Source organism: Brassica rapa, chromosome A10 (genome assembly GCF_000309985.2).
Source record: "Brassica rapa cultivar Chiifu-401-42 chromosome A10, CAAS_Brap_v3.01, whole genome shotgun sequence".
Taxonomy (NCBI): Eukaryota; Viridiplantae; Streptophyta; class Magnoliopsida; order Brassicales; family Brassicaceae; genus Brassica; species Brassica rapa.
The window spans coordinates 10,921,330-10,939,187 of record NC_024804.2 but is presented as its reverse complement, the minus strand read 5'-3'; the positions used below and the strand labels follow the sequence as shown (position 1 = coordinate 10,939,187).

At 31.5% G+C, this 17,858-nt stretch overlaps 2 protein-coding genes and 1 long non-coding RNA gene across 4 annotated transcripts; 2 read left to right on the top strand and 1 right to left on the bottom strand.

Moving 5' to 3' along the window:
* Window positions 1–530: 530 nt before the first annotated feature.
* On the bottom strand, window positions 531–1,822 carry LOC103844980. Of its 2 annotated transcripts, none has more exons than XR_628420.3 (4): window positions 1,601–1,822; window positions 1,304–1,428; window positions 1,164–1,241; window positions 531–1,022 (listed from the first exon to the last, which is right to left on the bottom strand). It is a non-coding gene; the product is annotated as an uncharacterized LOC103844980 (long non-coding RNA). The 2 variants fall into 2 exon arrangements; XR_628421.3 differs by having other exon boundaries at window positions 532–1,022; window positions 1,343–1,428.
* Window positions 1,823–2,350: 528 nt separating this feature from the next.
* LOC103846115 lies at window positions 2,351–8,321 on the top strand. The gene is made up of 9 exons (XM_009123029.3): window positions 2,351–2,809; window positions 2,957–3,224; window positions 3,352–3,466; window positions 3,539–3,663; window positions 3,801–3,882; window positions 3,980–4,091; window positions 4,172–4,335; window positions 4,402–4,522; window positions 4,636–8,321. The coding sequence occupies exons 1-9, from the start codon at window positions 2,411–2,413 to the stop codon at window positions 4,921–4,923; spliced, it is 1,674 nt and encodes a 557-aa protein (XP_009121277.1). The 5' UTR covers window positions 2,351–2,410; the 3' UTR covers window positions 4,924–8,321.
* Window positions 8,322–16,184: 7,863 nt separating this feature from the next.
* Window positions 16,185–17,562, top strand: LOC103837170 (probable long-chain-alcohol O-fatty-acyltransferase 1). The gene has a single exon (XM_009113498.3). The coding sequence runs from the start codon at window positions 16,246–16,248 to the stop codon at window positions 17,278–17,280; it is 1,035 nt and encodes a 344-aa protein (XP_009111746.1). The 5' UTR covers window positions 16,185–16,245; the 3' UTR covers window positions 17,281–17,562.
* Window positions 17,563–17,858: the final 296 nt, after the last annotated feature.

The following is a 17,858-nucleotide window of genomic DNA, read 5'->3' as shown; positions in this document are numbered from 1 at the left end:
AAATATAAATGTACATTTCATTTACTAAAATAAACCTTTTAACTTTCTAATTAATTTTTTAATTATATTAAACATTCTCGAATGGCAAGTCATTGAAAACATTCTTGACCCGCGCAACCGCGCAGGTTTTTGTTTTCATTTATTTTTATATAAACATTTTGTTTTCAATTCTAAATTGGTATATATTATAATATATATGTGTCTATCAATTTTTAAAACAAAATAAGTTTACGGTATATTTTTTCCATTGAATAGATTGTTTCAAACTTTCACATGTATTTGTATCTTCTTCTATATATATATTTTAGGATTATTATTTTATTATTAAAATAGTAAATATATATATAAAAATTAGTAAAATACTTTTTTTTTATTATCATATTCAAAGATATTGTAACATTTCACAAATTTAGAAAGTTTTTAAAAAATTAAACTTTTCCCTTCATATAGATTTATATTATCGAGTAAATAACTAAACATTATTAAGTTTTTGTTTAATGTTTAAAATAAACTATATAGTTTAAAATTGTTTTCATTGGTTTAAGGTAGTAAATATAAATCATTGTTCGATAATATAATTTTTGTTATTTAAAAAAAATCTTTATAATTTTAAAAGTTAACATCGACAAATATTTAAATAATTAACATATGGAGGTATAGTATTACAACATTAAATTATATATATTTAATTTATACTATCTATAAATCCAATGAATCATATATTGCATGGAAAAAAAATTGCTTGCAAAGAAAACCAAATTTCAATTATAAATAACTCTAATTGCTTTGACCAAGAAAAAAAAGACTCTAATTGCATGTAAAATAACTTTGATTTACCAGAAGGAGATGAGTATACATTTTCTTTTTGACTTCGGACAAACTATAATTAGTTTAACTCCAATTTCATAGTATTTTCCAACCATTATTAGATATATATTTTCGAGAAAGAATCTTTTAAAATGTTACCTTAGAGAATGAAAGCACTGAAGAATTTGATTGTTTGAGTGCCTACTATATATTCCCTGCAGTCAAGAGTCAAGAGAATGCAGTAGAGTTGAAAACTAAATTATTGTTCGTTGTGATCTATAGATGCATCAAACATCTAATATAAATAAATTATGTATTGCAGACTGTGAACCAATTTCTCGAGAAACTGGAAATACCTCTGTTAATTTGCCTTAGAATTTGATCAAAGTTTCCATGGCATCATCGATTTTGCATCTTTTCAACACTTGAAGTTCCTACACAAACCAAATTTTCTAACTGAATATCCAAAACATTAAAATTATGAAAGCCCTTTTACCTTATTATCAAAATTCATTTCTCTTATTAGCTATTGTACCGTGTACACATCTCCGTTTTTTTTCCTCCTCCTTTCTTTCTCTTTTAATCCGGATCATACCCACTCTTTCTTGAACCATCTTAGCCCTAAAGAAACAACAAAATCTTACAGAGGAGTAAGATAACATAACTGGGGAATTTTTTTTTTTTTTTTTTTTATAACTGGGGAATTTGTATTGCTGAGATCCGTTTACTCGGTAAATAGAACATTGGCTCATGACCTTTTCAATTAGGGTATTGAAATTGAAGGAGTATTAACCTTTCATATTCTACTTTCATTGGGAGTTTTGATGTCGTTTGTCTTCAAACTTTAGAGATGTGGGAATATTAAAAAAAAATAAAAATGTGGACGAATGATGATCATGGGTGCCGTAGTGGGATTTTGCGACAATATTTTTTCCCCCTCTATTATTATCTTGTTTAAATTGATTAAAATTTTTTTTAACACAAATGATGTGGCAGAATTTGATTGGTCATGTGACTTGTGATTTAGTATATAAGGGATTTATAGTATGTTTGTTTTCGTCTCTCTTAATAATTTTGTTTCCTTTTTTTTATGTCCTCATCTGCTAAATCTATGGATACTTACTTCTTTTAGCTATCATAATCAAAACTATACTAAAAGCACAATATAAAGCCCTATGAAGCCCTCCACGTCGGATAGAATAAACGACCAATAGTAATGCAGCAAACAGCCACGTCACCGTCGAGTTAACTTTGTTTTGACTTTTGGTTTGGGCTTCGATGTTTCTGGCCTGTATGGTATGAATGTTTTTGAGCCCACGTTCTGGAGATGAAAGACCAACGTATTACGCAACATGTTCTTTTTGTCTTTGTCGTAACCCTAATTTTGTTCTTCACCCTCCTTTCGTCTTCCTGATCTTCCATCTCTCTCTTCTCTAAATCCGTTTTCTTGAGTAACTTCACCACTAAATCCTGTAATCAAACCTTGGTTTAACACATTCAATGGATTCTCTTCACCTTCCTCTTTATTTTCCTATTTATAGATCTGATTTCTTGGCTTATTACTCTATCAAAGTTCATAAGATTCTCTCAGACAGTCATCGCGATGGAAAACACTGGCAAATCTCCGATCTCCACTGACCGTAAGACCAACGAGAAGAACGTCGACTCCTCTCCGTCTGCAAAACCAAACGGGAAGTCCATTGCTTCCTCTGTGACCATCGACTCTTCTGCGTCTGTGAAGCCAAACGAGAAGTCCACCGCTTCTTCCGCGATTGCGAAGAAACTTAACAAGAAGGCTGCCATTTCATCTGCCAATCCGATGTACCCAACCGCTGTTACCGCTCTCTCCTCCGCGCATGGCGACCAAGTGATGTTGTTCAGAGATATTTCTCACGGCCCGCGCGAAGCCGAGTTGATGTTTCGTTTGATTCACTTCTGGGAGGCTCGCAATCCAAATACAAAAGCCTTAATTGGACAAGAGATGCTCCTTATCGACGAAGAGGTTTGTCTATTTTATTTTTTTAATTTCTTCCTCTTGCTTTAATATTGCTCGGTTGTGAGAGTATGGAATTTTAGATTTTTCCTCTTGCTTTCGAATTTCTTGATTGAGATAGTCTTATATTAATCAATGATTTAATTTTATTCTCAGGGTACTGTTATTCAAGGTTTTGTTCCAGCCAGCCGTGTCGGAACATTTGATTTGATAGCTGGTTCTGTGTTTAAACTGATCAACTTCTTCGGATCCAGAAGCAAAGATCAGTATCGGGTTGCTGATCATGTCGCCACCGTCTCATTCACTTGGAATTCTTCTTTGTCCGTGCTTGAGAACCCTCCGGTTCTAATTCCAGAAGATAGGTTCAGGTTCCACAGCTACGAGGAGTTTAAGGCCAACTGTGACTCCAAGGGTGATCTTTATGGTAAGATATGTCTACCTATTTAGAGTAAATGTTCTATTTGAACAATAGATGAACCTCTTATATACACGTTTGGTATATTTTTATAGTTGATGGTTGATGTCTGCGAGTTTAAATTTTTATATCTCAGATTACCTTGGTCACATGAAGCTGGTGAATGGACAGACTATCACGGACCATATGGTGCTTGACGAAGATGCCATAGCAGAGAAGCGGCATCTATGTGTTCATGTTCAGACACATGAGTAAGTTTGTCTTCTGCTAATCGTTTTCATTGTTTTGTCTGTTAATTTTAACACAATTTTTTTTTTATGAAGTGAACCGGTGATGAAGCTTTATCTGTGGGACAAGGTTGCAGCCGACTTCTGCCAGAAATTCAAGTCGTATGGAAGCATCCCAAGCGTTCTTTTGGTCACCACTGTGAACCCTAAACATCTTGGAGGTTAGCATTTCTCTACTAGACATCATACTCATATAGATAGCTTATTTGGAACTGTATTAGGTTATTCTTTTATTGTTAGATGAGGCAGTGGCAATGTATGTTATGGATAATCACATCGGTTCATTTGCTATTAGCAGGAACCCTTGCTATCACTTCTATGCCATCATCACGTGTGTTTATGGATTCCGATGTTCAGCCTACCAAGGATTATCTTGAATGGTATGCACCTCTGTATTCAGTTATTTGTCATGTGAATGTTGTTTTTTTACATTTCGTACGTCATTCTAACATATTTTGGACTCCTCTCTTTTTTCAGGTTGAGTTCCAACTTTGATATTGCTAATAGGATTTCTGCTGAGGTTGTTACTAAGCCTGAGACAGTGACTCTTGAAGAGCTATTCACTTACATCAAGCAGGAAGCTTCTAAGGTACTAGAGTTGTTCTGTTTTTATATTCGTTTCCATATGCTTGGGTACTTATTAAGTTTATTTAATTTTCTACAATGAAGGTTGCTTGGTTTGAGTGCATAGCAACTATAGATGATGTTGTCCAGGGTTCTGCTTGGTATTACATTTCCTGCGATGGATGTAATAGCAAGGCTGTCAAAGGGCCTACTTCTATGATTTGCAACAATAAGAAGTGTGGGAAGAGAGAAGTCACAGGAGTGCCACAGTAAGTGCTGAGTCTTTGTTTCATCTATGTTTTTTCAGCGTTGATATCTAATCTTTTTTGTTGTAGGTACCTCACGAGGCTTTCTGTGTATGATAAGAAAGAGCAAGCAGTGTTTGTCATTCTTGGTGATGCTGGCAAGGAGTTAACTGGGAAACATGCAGCGGAATTAGTTGCTAAGTACTTTGAGGTAATTTCAGACCTGTCTATACATATGAAATAAATTTGTGTTACGGGAAAGTAGTTAGAACATCACCGAATCATGTATTAATTCAACTCACGTACATTTTGGTTGGATGTTAGGCTAACGATGGAGTAGGAGCTGAACACTGCGTCCCGGTTCCACAGGCTTTGCTTGATACAATAGGGCAGACGCGCAAGTTTATTGTTAAAGTTTCGGATCATAATCTGAAAGGCAAGATTCAGTCCATAACTGTCACCAAGATTCTCCCACTAGAAGCTCCACTTCCATCAGTTGTAGGTGAGGAATCTGGTTCTTCCGGAGGCTTAGGAGATACTGCAGGTGATAGGGCTAGGAAAGCCGCTGAGACCCTTGAGTCAGATGCAGCAAAGCGTTCAAAGAGTGGCTAATATGGTTTCAGCTTATTTTCTTGCTGCAGTTCAGGTCGTGTTTTTTTAAGTTTCCCTAATGCCTTTGTGTTCTTTTCATTACAAACTTCAGGCTTTTGACATTTTCTGTTTAAGTTTTTTTAATACAATTTCCATTATATGGTTTTATCTTATCCTTATGAGCATTTTACTTATTGCATTATGATCTTTCCATAGGTAGCGTTATAATCTTTCGAAAGAAATCGCTTTGGTTTGAATATAGTAATGATCTGAAAGAAATCGCTCTGGTCATTTAATTTGTGAACTTTGGTCCGGGAGCATTAAATTTAAATTTATATGAAATTATTACACAATCCCGAATTTACATCAATCTTAGTGTGAAAAGGAAAGTTAATATTCTTCACAAATGTTTCTTTTAAAATAAGTAATGTCCCAAAAACCTAGCTTCTTGCCGAATCCAACAGACGCTCTCTACCATCTTCTCACGACCATCCTCCAGAGACTCCGTATACGTATACTGATATACCTAATCTATAGTGAGTTGGTTATAGAATCGCTGCACAAGTCAGGAATGTATAACACACCCTCCGATGAACCCATAGCACTTGAAGGTAAACAATTCATCTACTCTTCTTTCTCTGAAAAGTCCAATCAAAATGAAACCATGGTTAGATTACGTATAATACAAAACAGAGAGAGAGTATATGAATAGTTAAATCTAAAAAAAAAATATATGTGAATAATACTAAGAATGAGTATTGAATATGCTATGTCGCTCTTGAAAACTGTAAATTGTAAACATCAAAGTAACTTTATTATTCGTTACTTTTAAGCTAGCCTCTACTCCTAAGTTTTTATAATTGTTTGAATCATTTTGTGGTGTTATTATCATGGTTGCAAAACGTTAAACAAACCCTTTATTTATTAATATTGGCTGGACAATTACATAAAGAAGAATTATAGACTAAATATAAAAAAAATACTGAGAAAGACTGCAAACCTAAGTTCAAAAAAAAAAAAAGACTGCAAACCTAATGTTTTAAATGTATAATTTATATTTTAGTGTTATATATTGTGTAACTCTAAGATACTATTTTAAAATAATTTCAGGCTCTCTATCTCGAAAAAGTACTATGTCTCTCTTCCCCGATAAGTTCACCATCTTATCTATGATTTCAGTTCTTTTTTTTGTTTAAATCTTTAGTATCTGCACTTAATAATATGATAATCGCTTTATCAATGCGCTGTTTTTACTGCGTTTTTATATTTGATATCAGTCAAAAGAATCAATATTTTGTCATAAATATAATATGCATGAGGAAATAATATTTTCAAATAATCCACTTAACAATACTTATAAGGTTTGTGTAATCATTTTAAAACCATTGTTAACCAGTTTTATTAGCACCGTTAGTAAGAGGCCATTTGTTTAAATGGACACGCCTCAGCATAAACACCATTTTCATGAAAGCAAAATTATTTAAAATATCCTGTTCGTTTAAAAAAATGTAATATATGTTAAAAGCAAATTATTTTGAATGCTTTTATTTTTATAAACTATTCCCTCTGTTTTTAAAAAATGCATATTCTAGATTTTTCACATATATTAAGAAAACTCATTAAATATGCAATGTTTTTTGTGAATAACAATTTTCCATAACTTTAAGCCAATAGAATTTCAATAAACACCATTAATTTTTTTGAAACTTACAATTTTTCATAAAATCATACATTGAAAAAGTAAAAAATATATCTTTTTAAAACACATTTTTTTTCCAGAACATACATTTTTTAGGAACGGATGGAGTATACGGTACTGAAAAATAAAAGGTAAACTTAGTCCTATTAAAAACAATCAAACTTTAAAGTAGGAGCTTCATAGCTCAAACAGACGTAACTTTAAATTCTAAATATATTCATGTCCCACCAAATTATATATTATTTTTAATTTATGTATAAGCTCACCCAACCATTTTTATTAGTTATTTTTCTTTACATAATAAAAGAGTTACAATACAATTTCACCAGAATCTACTATCTCAAATTTAAGATACACAAGTTTAGTTCAATTTATTAATATTATAGATTTAATTACATTTTAAGCAAATTTATCATTGTATTTTTTTAAATCTCTACTTCTCTAAAACTCAATTTCTGTCTTTCAAACTTTGCTAAACAATTTAAATATATAGAGAATAAATTAAAAAGACATAATCCGCGCGTAGCGCGGACAATCGATCTAGTGACTATAATTTTTCCTAGATCCGCCATTCTCCACATGACTAGTGCATTTGTCTCTCTCATTCCTACTAACTAGGATAAGACCTGCGCCTTGCGCAGGGTGAATTTATTAGTATATATTATCGATAGTTTCTTTTATACATTTGATCATTTTATTTATATATATAAAATATTTATTGTTGTTATTATATAATTTCTTTCCAATGAATCAGATCAATTTTTATAAAAAATAATGGAACAAAAGTATAATTAATACATCATGAGTTGATCGGATTGGACATTAAACAAATTATGATTTAAAACCTTATTTTTTTCATCGAACACATTCTTGAAAAAAGTGAACAGTATTGTTTTCACAGTTGAATTATTTAGTATTGTTTTCACAGTTGAATTATTTTGACTTTTATCTTCTATATGGTTTTGAAAACTTTCAAATCAACCATCGAATTGATACATGTCATTTTAATGTTTTTAGTCGTATACTTACGGAAAACTTACATTAATTTAAAATCGTTTAAAAAAAATCAAAATATAACATATAAGAAAAAATCTAACATAAAAGAAAAATATAACATATAAGGTGTCCTCATTTTTGTATTTTAAATTCGTTTAAAAAAAAAATAACATATAAGGTTTCCTCATTTTTATAATTTAAAGTCATTTTAAGAAATTCAAAATATAACATATAAGAAAAAATCTAATTTTTTTATTATATGGTTAATGTGATTGTTTATTTTTTTTAATAATATAAAATTAAACAAAATGAAGAAGGATGCAAAAATTGTTATCAAATCTTTATTATTCATAATCATTAATTTCCATATATATGTAAATAATATTAGGTAATTTAGTAGCATTTATTTAGGGAAAGAAAACACACATCTTATATTTTAGGTTAATATAATGTTCTCTAGTGGACATTAAACAAATTATGACATAAAAACCTTATTTTTCCCCTCGAACACATTCTTGAAAAAGTAAACAGTATTGTTTTCATATTTGAATTATTTTGACTTTTATCTTACATATGGTTTTGAAAACTTTCAAATCAACCAGCAAACTGATACATGTCATTTCAATGTTTTTAGTGGTATACTTAAGAAAAACTTACTTTTTTGTAATTTAAAGTCGTTTTAAAAAATTCAAAATATAACATATAAGAAAAATATAACATATAAGAAAAATATAACATATAAGGTGTCCTCATTTTTGTATTTTAAAGTCGTTTTAAAGAAATATATAACATATAAGGTTTCTTCATTTTTGTAATTTAAAATCATTTAAAAAAATTCAAAATATAACATATAAGAAAACATCTAATTTTTTAATTATATGGTTAATGTGATTGTTTATTTTTTAAAAAAATATAAAATTAAACAAAAATGAAGAAGGATGCAAAAATTGTTATCAAATCTTTATTATTCAAAATCATCAATTGTCATATATATGTAAATCATATTAGGTAATTCGGTAACTTTTATTTAAGGAAAGAATACACACTTCTTATATTTTAGGTTAATATAATGTTCTCTACTGAACATTAAACAAATTATGACATAAAAACCTTATTTTTTTCATCGAACACATTTTTGAAAAAAGTTAACAGTATTGTTTCCACAGTTAAATTATTTTGAATTTTATCTTGCATATGGTTTTGAAAGCTTTCAAATCAACCATCGAATTGATACATGTCATTTTAATGTTTTTAGTCGTTTATTTAAGGTAAACTTATATTTTTGTAATTTAAAGTCTTTTAAAAAAAATTCAAAATATAACATATAAGAAAATTCTAACATATAAGAAAAATATAACATATAAGGTGTCCTCATTTTTGTATTTTAAAGTCATTTAAAAAATATATATATAACATATAAGGTTTCCTCATTTTTATAATTTAAAGTCATTTTAAAAAATTAAAAATATAACATATAAGAAAAAATCTAATTTTTTTATTATATGGTTAATGTGATTGTTTAATTTTTTTTAATAATATAACTTTAAACAAAAATGAAGAATGATGCAAAAATTGTTATCAAATCTTCATTATTCATAATAATTAATTGCCATTATTCATAATAATTAATTGCCATATATATGTAAATCATATTAGGTAATTCCGTAGCTTTTATTTAAGGAAAGAATACACACTTCCTATATTTTAGGTTAATATAATGTTCTCTAGTGTTATATAATTATAAAATAATGTGACACCATTAGATTAAACTATACTTTATATTAGATGCTCTAGAATTCTTTGAATAGAATTTAGAAGGCATTTAGAGTGCCACCTAGGATTTGGGGTTTTTTTTAATTAATACAAAATTAAGGTTCTAATTTTTCAAATGCTTCTCAATTAATATATAGGGGATTTCTCATGCATACGTTTGTATGAACGATGTCCTTAAAGGGTGCTTTTGAAAACGTAAGATTTGATTTGAATCGTGAAAAACTAGTCAACATTCATATACTATTACATTAATTAGGAGTTCCCATGATAATGTCCCTAGTCAGTCGTGTGCTAGGTTCTAGACACCTCTTGAAATTCACCCTTGAGAATAACCCTTGAGCAGTTCAGCAATGGAACATAACTTTATGCATAGAGAAAAGTTGCATTCATATACAGAAAAGTATGCAAAATACTGATGTATCACCAAATCTGTTAATATAATATCAATAATGTTAAACTGTTAAATTTGATGATTCCCATTTTTATAAAAAACGTTGATTTTTTTTTGGTAGGATGCAGGGGAAAAGATCCCCTACTTTTATTAATAAATCAAAACAAACTACGGGCAAATTTGCCGAGTCCTCGCAACCTCGTTCAAATCCTCCAACAGAATAGGAGCAACATGCTCCGGAACAGAATCAAAGAAATGTAAACCAAACTGTAAAGAAAACACATAGTTAGCTAATCCATCTGCTAGACGATTAGCCTCCCTATACACATGCGAAATATTGACTATCCAGTCTCTTGATACGAAGCCATAGCACAAACGTACTAGGAATGACAGGGGATGAGAATCATGAATCCCTGTCTTAAGAAAACCCACCACACTCTTCGAGTCTACCTCCACCTCAAGCTTGCGAATACCCTTATCCCATGCTATGCACATGCCGTAGTATACACCCCACAACTCTGCCAATGGAGCTGAACAGATACCGATATTTAGTGCAAAGCCCCCTATCCATCGTCCCTGTCCGTCCCGTAAAGCTCCACCTGCCGTAGCTAGACCGGGATTCCCTCTAGAAGCTCCATCAGTGTTCAACTTTACCCATCCATTCTCCGGTCTATACCATATGATTTGCCTTTCAACATGTACTCCAATGGCCGACTGCTCTCTTACTTTCTTGTTCGCTTTTATCACTTCCTGAGCCTTATCCTTCACAAACCTCACCCTGTCTCGGCACTTCCCTATCTCCCCAAAGACGTTGATGTTTTAGGTTAACATTATCTTAAACATAATTTAATCCCGTTAAATATATACGACGCAACTAATTCTAAATAAGTCAATGTAAATTAGGGATTTAATTAAGAAAATTAGCATAACTTAATGATTTATTACGTCTATAATAACTGAGATTTTTGTCATTTGGTATTTGGTTAGAGCCAATGTTAAAAAATCGTTAGGTGGTAACTAGACGTTTTATAGAGGACTAGCGCCTAGGTGGATTATTCGGAGTCTAGGCGAGGCCCATGCGTTAACGAATTATTTATTTATTTTATATAATTTTTATATTTATATGAGATATTTTTGTTTTTAATTTTTAATTATAAAATTATTGTGATGAATTATTAAAATAGATATACAAAACAAAAGAAATTAGAAAGTTTTGTGGATTTATACTAATATTATTGTTTAATTTAACATATTTAGACCAATTTAGATCTATTTTACCCAATTTTAACCGATTTAGGACAACTTAAACCGATATGAATTATATAAATCGGTATAAATCGGATTTTCGGAAAATCATTTCGGATAAAACCGAGTTACCGCCTAGACGGGGGCCTAGGCGCTGCCTAGACCAATTTTTAGAACCTTGGTTAGAGCCTATGATTTTTATGCAGTTTCCATATATCTGCACATAACAAACCTTTGATATATCTATATGAAAATGTAATGACCACAAGAAAACTGAGAAAAATGCCATTTATGCTTCTTCTTCGATGCTTTTGACAAAGCCTCTTTCTTTTCTCTTTACTCGGTTTGTTCACTCTTTTCGTCCGACCACTTATCCTCAAGTCCTACAAACCATCGAATCGTCAAATATAATATCAAATAGATTTGGTGAAATCTTTTTGGGATTTTTGCAAAATTGACCTACAACTTAAAGTCAAACACAAAACTAACCTTCTTTTTTTTTGAAAATTAGTTTTGCCCTATTCACCCCACAAGTTCATATAATTTACGAAAATGCCATCAATTTTTTTTTATTTTTTTTTTCGAAAATGACATTTTTACTCTCTCACCCTCATCATCTTCAAGTAATTACAAGATTGTCATTGTCATCAATACCACAACCACCATGAACAACCAATTTGAAGCTCTTAATGCTCCCAAAATCGATTTACCCTTCTTCTTTTTCTATTCTTGTGAACTAAACACAACATATCTCTCACTTTCTCTCCACAATGAGCTAAAAAAACCCAAGATTTTGATTCTAAATTTTTTATGGTTCATAGAGTCATAGAAGCTAACGATTATGGGTGGGTGACTTCCGTTTGTGATTCTGTGTGCTTGGAGAAGCCTTATGTATGCTAAGGAACTTATCTCACCAATTTAAGGTATGACATTGAGTTTTTTTTCCAGATCTGTTCGTCAGACGACTTACTTGGGAAGTCGTCTGGCTGTAGACGACTTACTTTTCAGTCGTCTGGCTGTAGACGACTTACCTGGAAGTCGTCTGGTCAACGCAGAGGTTATTTTAAAATTGACTTTGAAATCTGTAACCTGAGACGACTGAAAGTTAAGTCGTCTACTATTGTTTGGTTTCAAAAAAAATTCCAAAGAACCTAGACGACTTACATTTCAGTCGTCATAGGTTAGTTTTGTATTTGACTGGATAATTTCAGAAGTTTGACTTCGAAAATTAAAATAATAATATTTTTTTTAAAGTAAACGACTTACAATTAAGTAGTCATAGGTTAGTTTTGCAATTGAAAAAAAAAAAACTTCAAGATTTAATTATACACAGACGACTTATAATTCAGTCGTCCACCAGACGACTTAATTGTAAGTCGTCCAGGATTTTTTTCCGAGATTCTGGTCAAACCTCGTAAATCCTGGACGACTTACATTTCAGTCGTCTCGTGGACGACTGAATTATAAGTCGTCTGTATATAATTAAATTTTGAAGTTTTTTTTTTCAATTGCAAAACTAACCTATGACGACTTAACTGTAAGTCGTCTACTTTTAAAAAATATTAATATTTTAATTTTCACTAGACGACTGAAATGTAAGTCGTCCAAAAAGTCAAACTTCTGAAATAATCCAGTCAAATGCAAAACTAACCTCTGACGACTGAAATGTAAGTCGTCTAGCTTTTTTGGATTTTTTTTTTAACCAAACAATAGTAGACGACTTAACTTTCAGTCGTCCGAAATAACAGATTTCAAAGTCAATTGCAAAAATAACCTCTGCGTTGACCAGACGACATATAGTTTAGTCGTCTAGACAACTTAGATTGAAGTCGTCCGCGTCTTCTCCACTAGTTTTTAAGTCTTCTACGTTAGTTTTGGAATAACTTGTATTTTTAAGAGTGATAAGTAACTTCAAGATATGTAAAACTCATATTTACAAAATATGTTCTCTCCCTTAGTTTTACTAAATTTGACTAAGTTTTTCAATGCAAACTTATAAAAAATATGATATGCTTTGACTAGTTACTACTGTTTGTTTCCATCTCTTACCAACATTCTTGTTTATTAAGATGAGAAAAAGGCCATTGGAGTTTATTATTGCATATGAGAGATCCAAAGATAAGAAAAAGGCTACTGAAGTCTATTATTTCATTGATTTGTAAATGTGTAAACACATTGTTAGCACATTTAATACATCTTGGAAAACATTATTACTGATTTTACAAAAAATTCACAACTAAAAGAGTATACATGCAATTCATAAAACAGACCACAAACAAAACTATTATAGATCATTCATCTACAAAGACAAGCTTGGATTCCACTTGAGTAGACAAGACCAGACAACTTTTAAGAAGTCCAGACGACTTCTAAGAAGTCCAGACGACTTCCAGGAAGTTCAGACGACTTTGCCAGAAGACTTTTAGGAAGTTCAGACGACTTCCAAACGACTTTACAGGAAGTCCAGACGACTTCCAGACGACTAACAAGTAAGTCGTCCCAGAAGTCTTCCAGATCTGAAAAACCTGCATATTAAATCCAGATCTGAAAAACCTGCATATTCAAAAACGTTCAAATGGCTTAAAAACAGAAAAAATGAGTGGAAGATTAGATAAATCTACCTTTACAGAACACACAAAAATACATATCTAAAAATAATAGATCTACCTTTAAATTAGTGGAAGATGAGTACCAAATAATTAAAAACCTGCAAAAAAAAAAATAGATTAGTAACAAAGACATGAGACAAAATTGAAAAATTCATATAAAGTTTGGTGTTTTCAAGTCAAAGAGATTAGAGTGCGTTTGGAGAGTTTTAGTTTGGGAAAAAAGTAAGAACTTTATACAACAAGAAGTTACCAAATGAAGAAAAATCAGACATAAGAACTTACCAAAACGCTCAGAAAAATCCAGACGACTTCCTAGAAGTCCAGACGACTTCCTAGAAGTCCAGACGACTTCCTGGAAGTCCAGACGAATCCAGACGACTTCCTGGAAGTCCAGACGACTTTGTCAGAAGACTTCCAAGAAGTCCAGACGACTTCCAGACGACTAACAGGTAAGTCGTCCCAGAAGTCTTCCAGATCTGAAAAACCTGCACATCAAATCCAGATCTGAAAAATCTGCATATTCAAAAACGTTCAAATGAATTAAAAATAGAGAAAATGAGTGGAAGATTAGATAAATCTACATTTATAGAACACACAAAAATACATATCTAAAATTAATAGATCTACCTCTAAATTAGTGGAAGATGAGTACCATTTGATTAAAAACCTGCAAAAGAGATAGATTAGTAAGAAATACATGAGACAAAACTGAAAAATTCATATAAAGTTTGGTGTTTTCAAGTCAAAGAGATTAGAGAGAGGTTGGAGAGTTTTAGAATGATGAACATTACATTTTTGTTGCAGCCATTTGAGAGGAGGAGAGAGAATGTGTAAATTTTTCTTTATATAGGGAGACAAAAAATCCAATTAGATTAAATATTTTTGACTCAGACGACTTCCTGGACGACTTACATTTCAGTTGTCTGGTGAAGAAATTAAAACAGACGACTTACATGTAAGTCGTCCAGAAGAGTTTAATATTTTTAGCGGGAAATTAAATATTTTTAGCGGTAAACTAAAATAGAAGACTTTCCAGACGACTTACAAGTAAGTCGTCTGGACGACTGAATTATACGTCGTCAGGGTAAATTATTCAACAGACGACTGAAATATAAGTCGTCCACACCCTAAACATAACCCATAAACTTAATTATCTAATTAAACACTTCATAAAACCAAATCAAACTTGAAAAGTGTTTACTATACACATAAATAAACACATATAGGTGAAAACTAATTTTTGAAAAAAACATTTTAGTTTTCCAAAATCTAACCCTACATACAATACTACAACATATGTTTGCCAAACTCCTAAACCAAAGTATTTCATGATTCACTACTTCCACTCATCTATCTTCAAAACAAATCAATTTTATCATATCTTAATTTATATCAGTTAAAACTGTTTATAATTACTTGATTTTTATTTTTTACGCATCAAAATATTTTTTTACAAGATTTATAAATTATTTTTAAAATAAACTGGTACCAGACGACTTACACTTCAGTCGTCCAGACGACTTACACTTCAGTCGTCCAGACGACTTCCAACATCTCAGACGACTCAGACGATTTACTGGGGCTATATTCGTAAAAATGGCTTCTGTTTTTTTGTTTGGTCACAAGGGGCTGAACTGTAATTTCACTAGGCTTTTAGGTTAGTTTTGCATTTGATTCAAGTTTGGGTATATGTTTGGAATTAAAATCAAGTTGTGGGTTAGTTTTGGCAAAAACCCCAATCTTTTTTAGCATTTCAAAACATAATAAAACAAATGACGAGAGAAAATGTTATATATTTATTAGATTTACTAGGTATTTTTCTGCACCATGTGTAATAATAATTTTAAAAATTAAATTAGATTTCAAATTTTTTTATTAATATTGTAGATTTTATTATTTTCTTACCAATATTTTAATATAAATTTAATTTAGTTAGATATAAAATTTTGATAAAAATAATTTTGTTTATTTTAAATTATATTTAAGAATATATCTGTATATATATTTAAAATTATAATATCAGACAGATTTTTTATTTATTTCTTTTGGTTAAACATATTAAATCAACTTGCATAAAATTAATAAAAAATTAATATAATTTGTAAAGTCATATTTGAGTTATTATCCTATTCTAAAAAGTTTACCAAAATTCTAAATCAACATTAAATGAAATGTATGAGTTATTATCATATTTTAAAAAATATTCGAAAAATATAAATCAACATTGAATGTTATTGTACATATCATCAATTTTAGCAGTTATGTCATATTTTTTTTGTAAAAGTGATTGTAGAACCAATATGCTGCAAAATCATTTTTCGTTTAGGAAATATTAAAATAAGTAGATTGCATTCTGTAAAAATATTCTAGGGCTCTGAATCTTGAAGAAATTTAAGAAAAATATTTAAGATTATGTGCTTTTGGCACACCCATAGAGCGAGTGTTATCTATTTACCTTACTTTCATGTCTTGGCGTGTGGCCCTTTCGGCTGTTTAATAATAATATTATAAAAAAGGAAAGCTACCAAACGTATTTAAACATCATGTCACATCTTGTGGTGATGCTTCAATCATGGACCACGTCAAAATCCGATGGTTTCACCAGAATTAGCAAAGGACAGATCTAAGAAATGGAAGAAGAGTTAAGAAACTTAAGCAAGGTATGGATCTTTGCCTTGATCTCCATCTCTTATTGTTATATCATATCATCTAGAATCTCCAAAGGTGTTCTTCGTCTCCTCTCCATTATCCCAGTATGCATTCTGTTTCTTGCTCTTCCTCTGTTCATCTCTTCTTTGCACTTTAGCGGCAGTTCAACTCTTTTCCTCTCATGGCTCGCAAATTTCAATCTTCTACTCTTTGCTTTTGATCAAGGACCTTTATGTCCACTTCCCTCAAATCTCTGCCGTTTTTTCTGCTTTGCTTGTTTCCCCATCAAAGTCAGACAAAAAGCATCTCCAAATGCGATCACGAATCGTAAGAATGAACCTATGCCTAAATGGGTTTTGGCTGTCAAGGTTTTGGTCTTTGGTGTCTTGTTACATGTCTATGGATACAAGGACGTTTTGCCTCGGTTTGTTGTTTTGGCTCTATATTGTCTCCATATTTACCTTGAGGCGGAACTTGTTCTGGTGTTTGTCGGGGCAGTTGTATCTACTCTTCTCGGCTGTGACATTGAGCCGGTTTTCAACGAGCCCTATCTAGCCACCTCTCTACAGGACTTCTGGAGCCGCAGATGGAACCTTATGGTTTCAGCTGTCCTACGCTCAGCCGTCCACATTCCGGTGCAGCGTTTTTTCACACGCTTTTTCAGAGCAAACATAGCTGTGTTGGTCGGGGTCATGGCCTCGTTCCTTGTCTCGGGACTGATGCATGAGTTGATCTACTTTTACGCAATCCGTTTGCCTCCAACTTGGGAGGTAACTTGTTTCTTTGTGTTGCAAGGTGTTGCCACTACTTCAGAGATAGTGGTGAAGAGAACTCTGCGGTGGACGCCACCGCACCGGGCTGTTTCGGGTCTAGCGGTTATGGCGTTTGTGAGCGTGACGGGCGTTTGGCTCTTCCTCCCTCAACTGCTGAGAAATAATGTTCATGAGAGAGCGACTGGTGAATGCTTGTTGGTTATTGACTTTGCCAAACGCAAGTTGTTCATTTCTTCTTCATGATCCTTTATTTTTTTTTATACAGCGACTTATAGTTTATACTAATAGCAAAGCAACCAAACTTAAAAATTATATTCAGTGTGTGATAATGTTCTTGGAAGTGTGAGACACGTTGTGCAGGAAAAAAATTGGATTGTGGGCAAATTTGCAATTTGGGTTTTGGGTCAACGGAAGTTTTTTTTTTGCGAAATAGATCGCAGCACTGTTTGATCCTATGCAAAATTGTCGTAAAATTCTCAACAGTCCATAAAAGCATCTATTTCTTACTATTCTTGTTTAACCGAAGATGGTTGTTGTTTTGATATCTATTTCTTACGATTTTTTTTATGGGATCGAATGTATTCACTGAATTTTGATATCATTGATAGAAGTTAATTCTTTTACCAATATTTATTTTCCTCTTTTACTTTCTTGTTCAAATTTAATGTATTTACAAATTAAACAAATAAAGAATCATTTTTTACTTAGAAATACACTAATTAATCATATATGCATTACGAAAATAGTTTTATGGAATAATATGGTATTTTCTTAAAGTTTAATATTAATTATGTTATTTATATTTAAAATTTATATTTCAA

Bases quoted from the DNA above. Each gene is read 5' to 3' on its own strand.
- LOC103846115 (XM_009123029.3), top strand. From the start codon at position 2,411: ATGGAAAACACTGGCAAATCTCCGATCTCCACTGACCGTAAGACCAAC. The intron at 2,810-2,956 runs GTTTGTCTATTT...TTTTATTCTCAG, and splicing joins TGCTCCTTATCGACGAAGAG to GGTACTGTTATTCAAGGTTT. The intron at 4,523-4,635 runs GTAATTTCAGAC...GTTGGATGTTAG, and splicing joins TAGTTGCTAAGTACTTTGAG to GCTAACGATGGAGTAGGAGC.
- LOC103837170 (XM_009113498.3), top strand. From the start codon at position 16,246: ATGGAAGAAGAGTTAAGAAACTTAAGCAAGGTATGGATCTTTGCCTTG.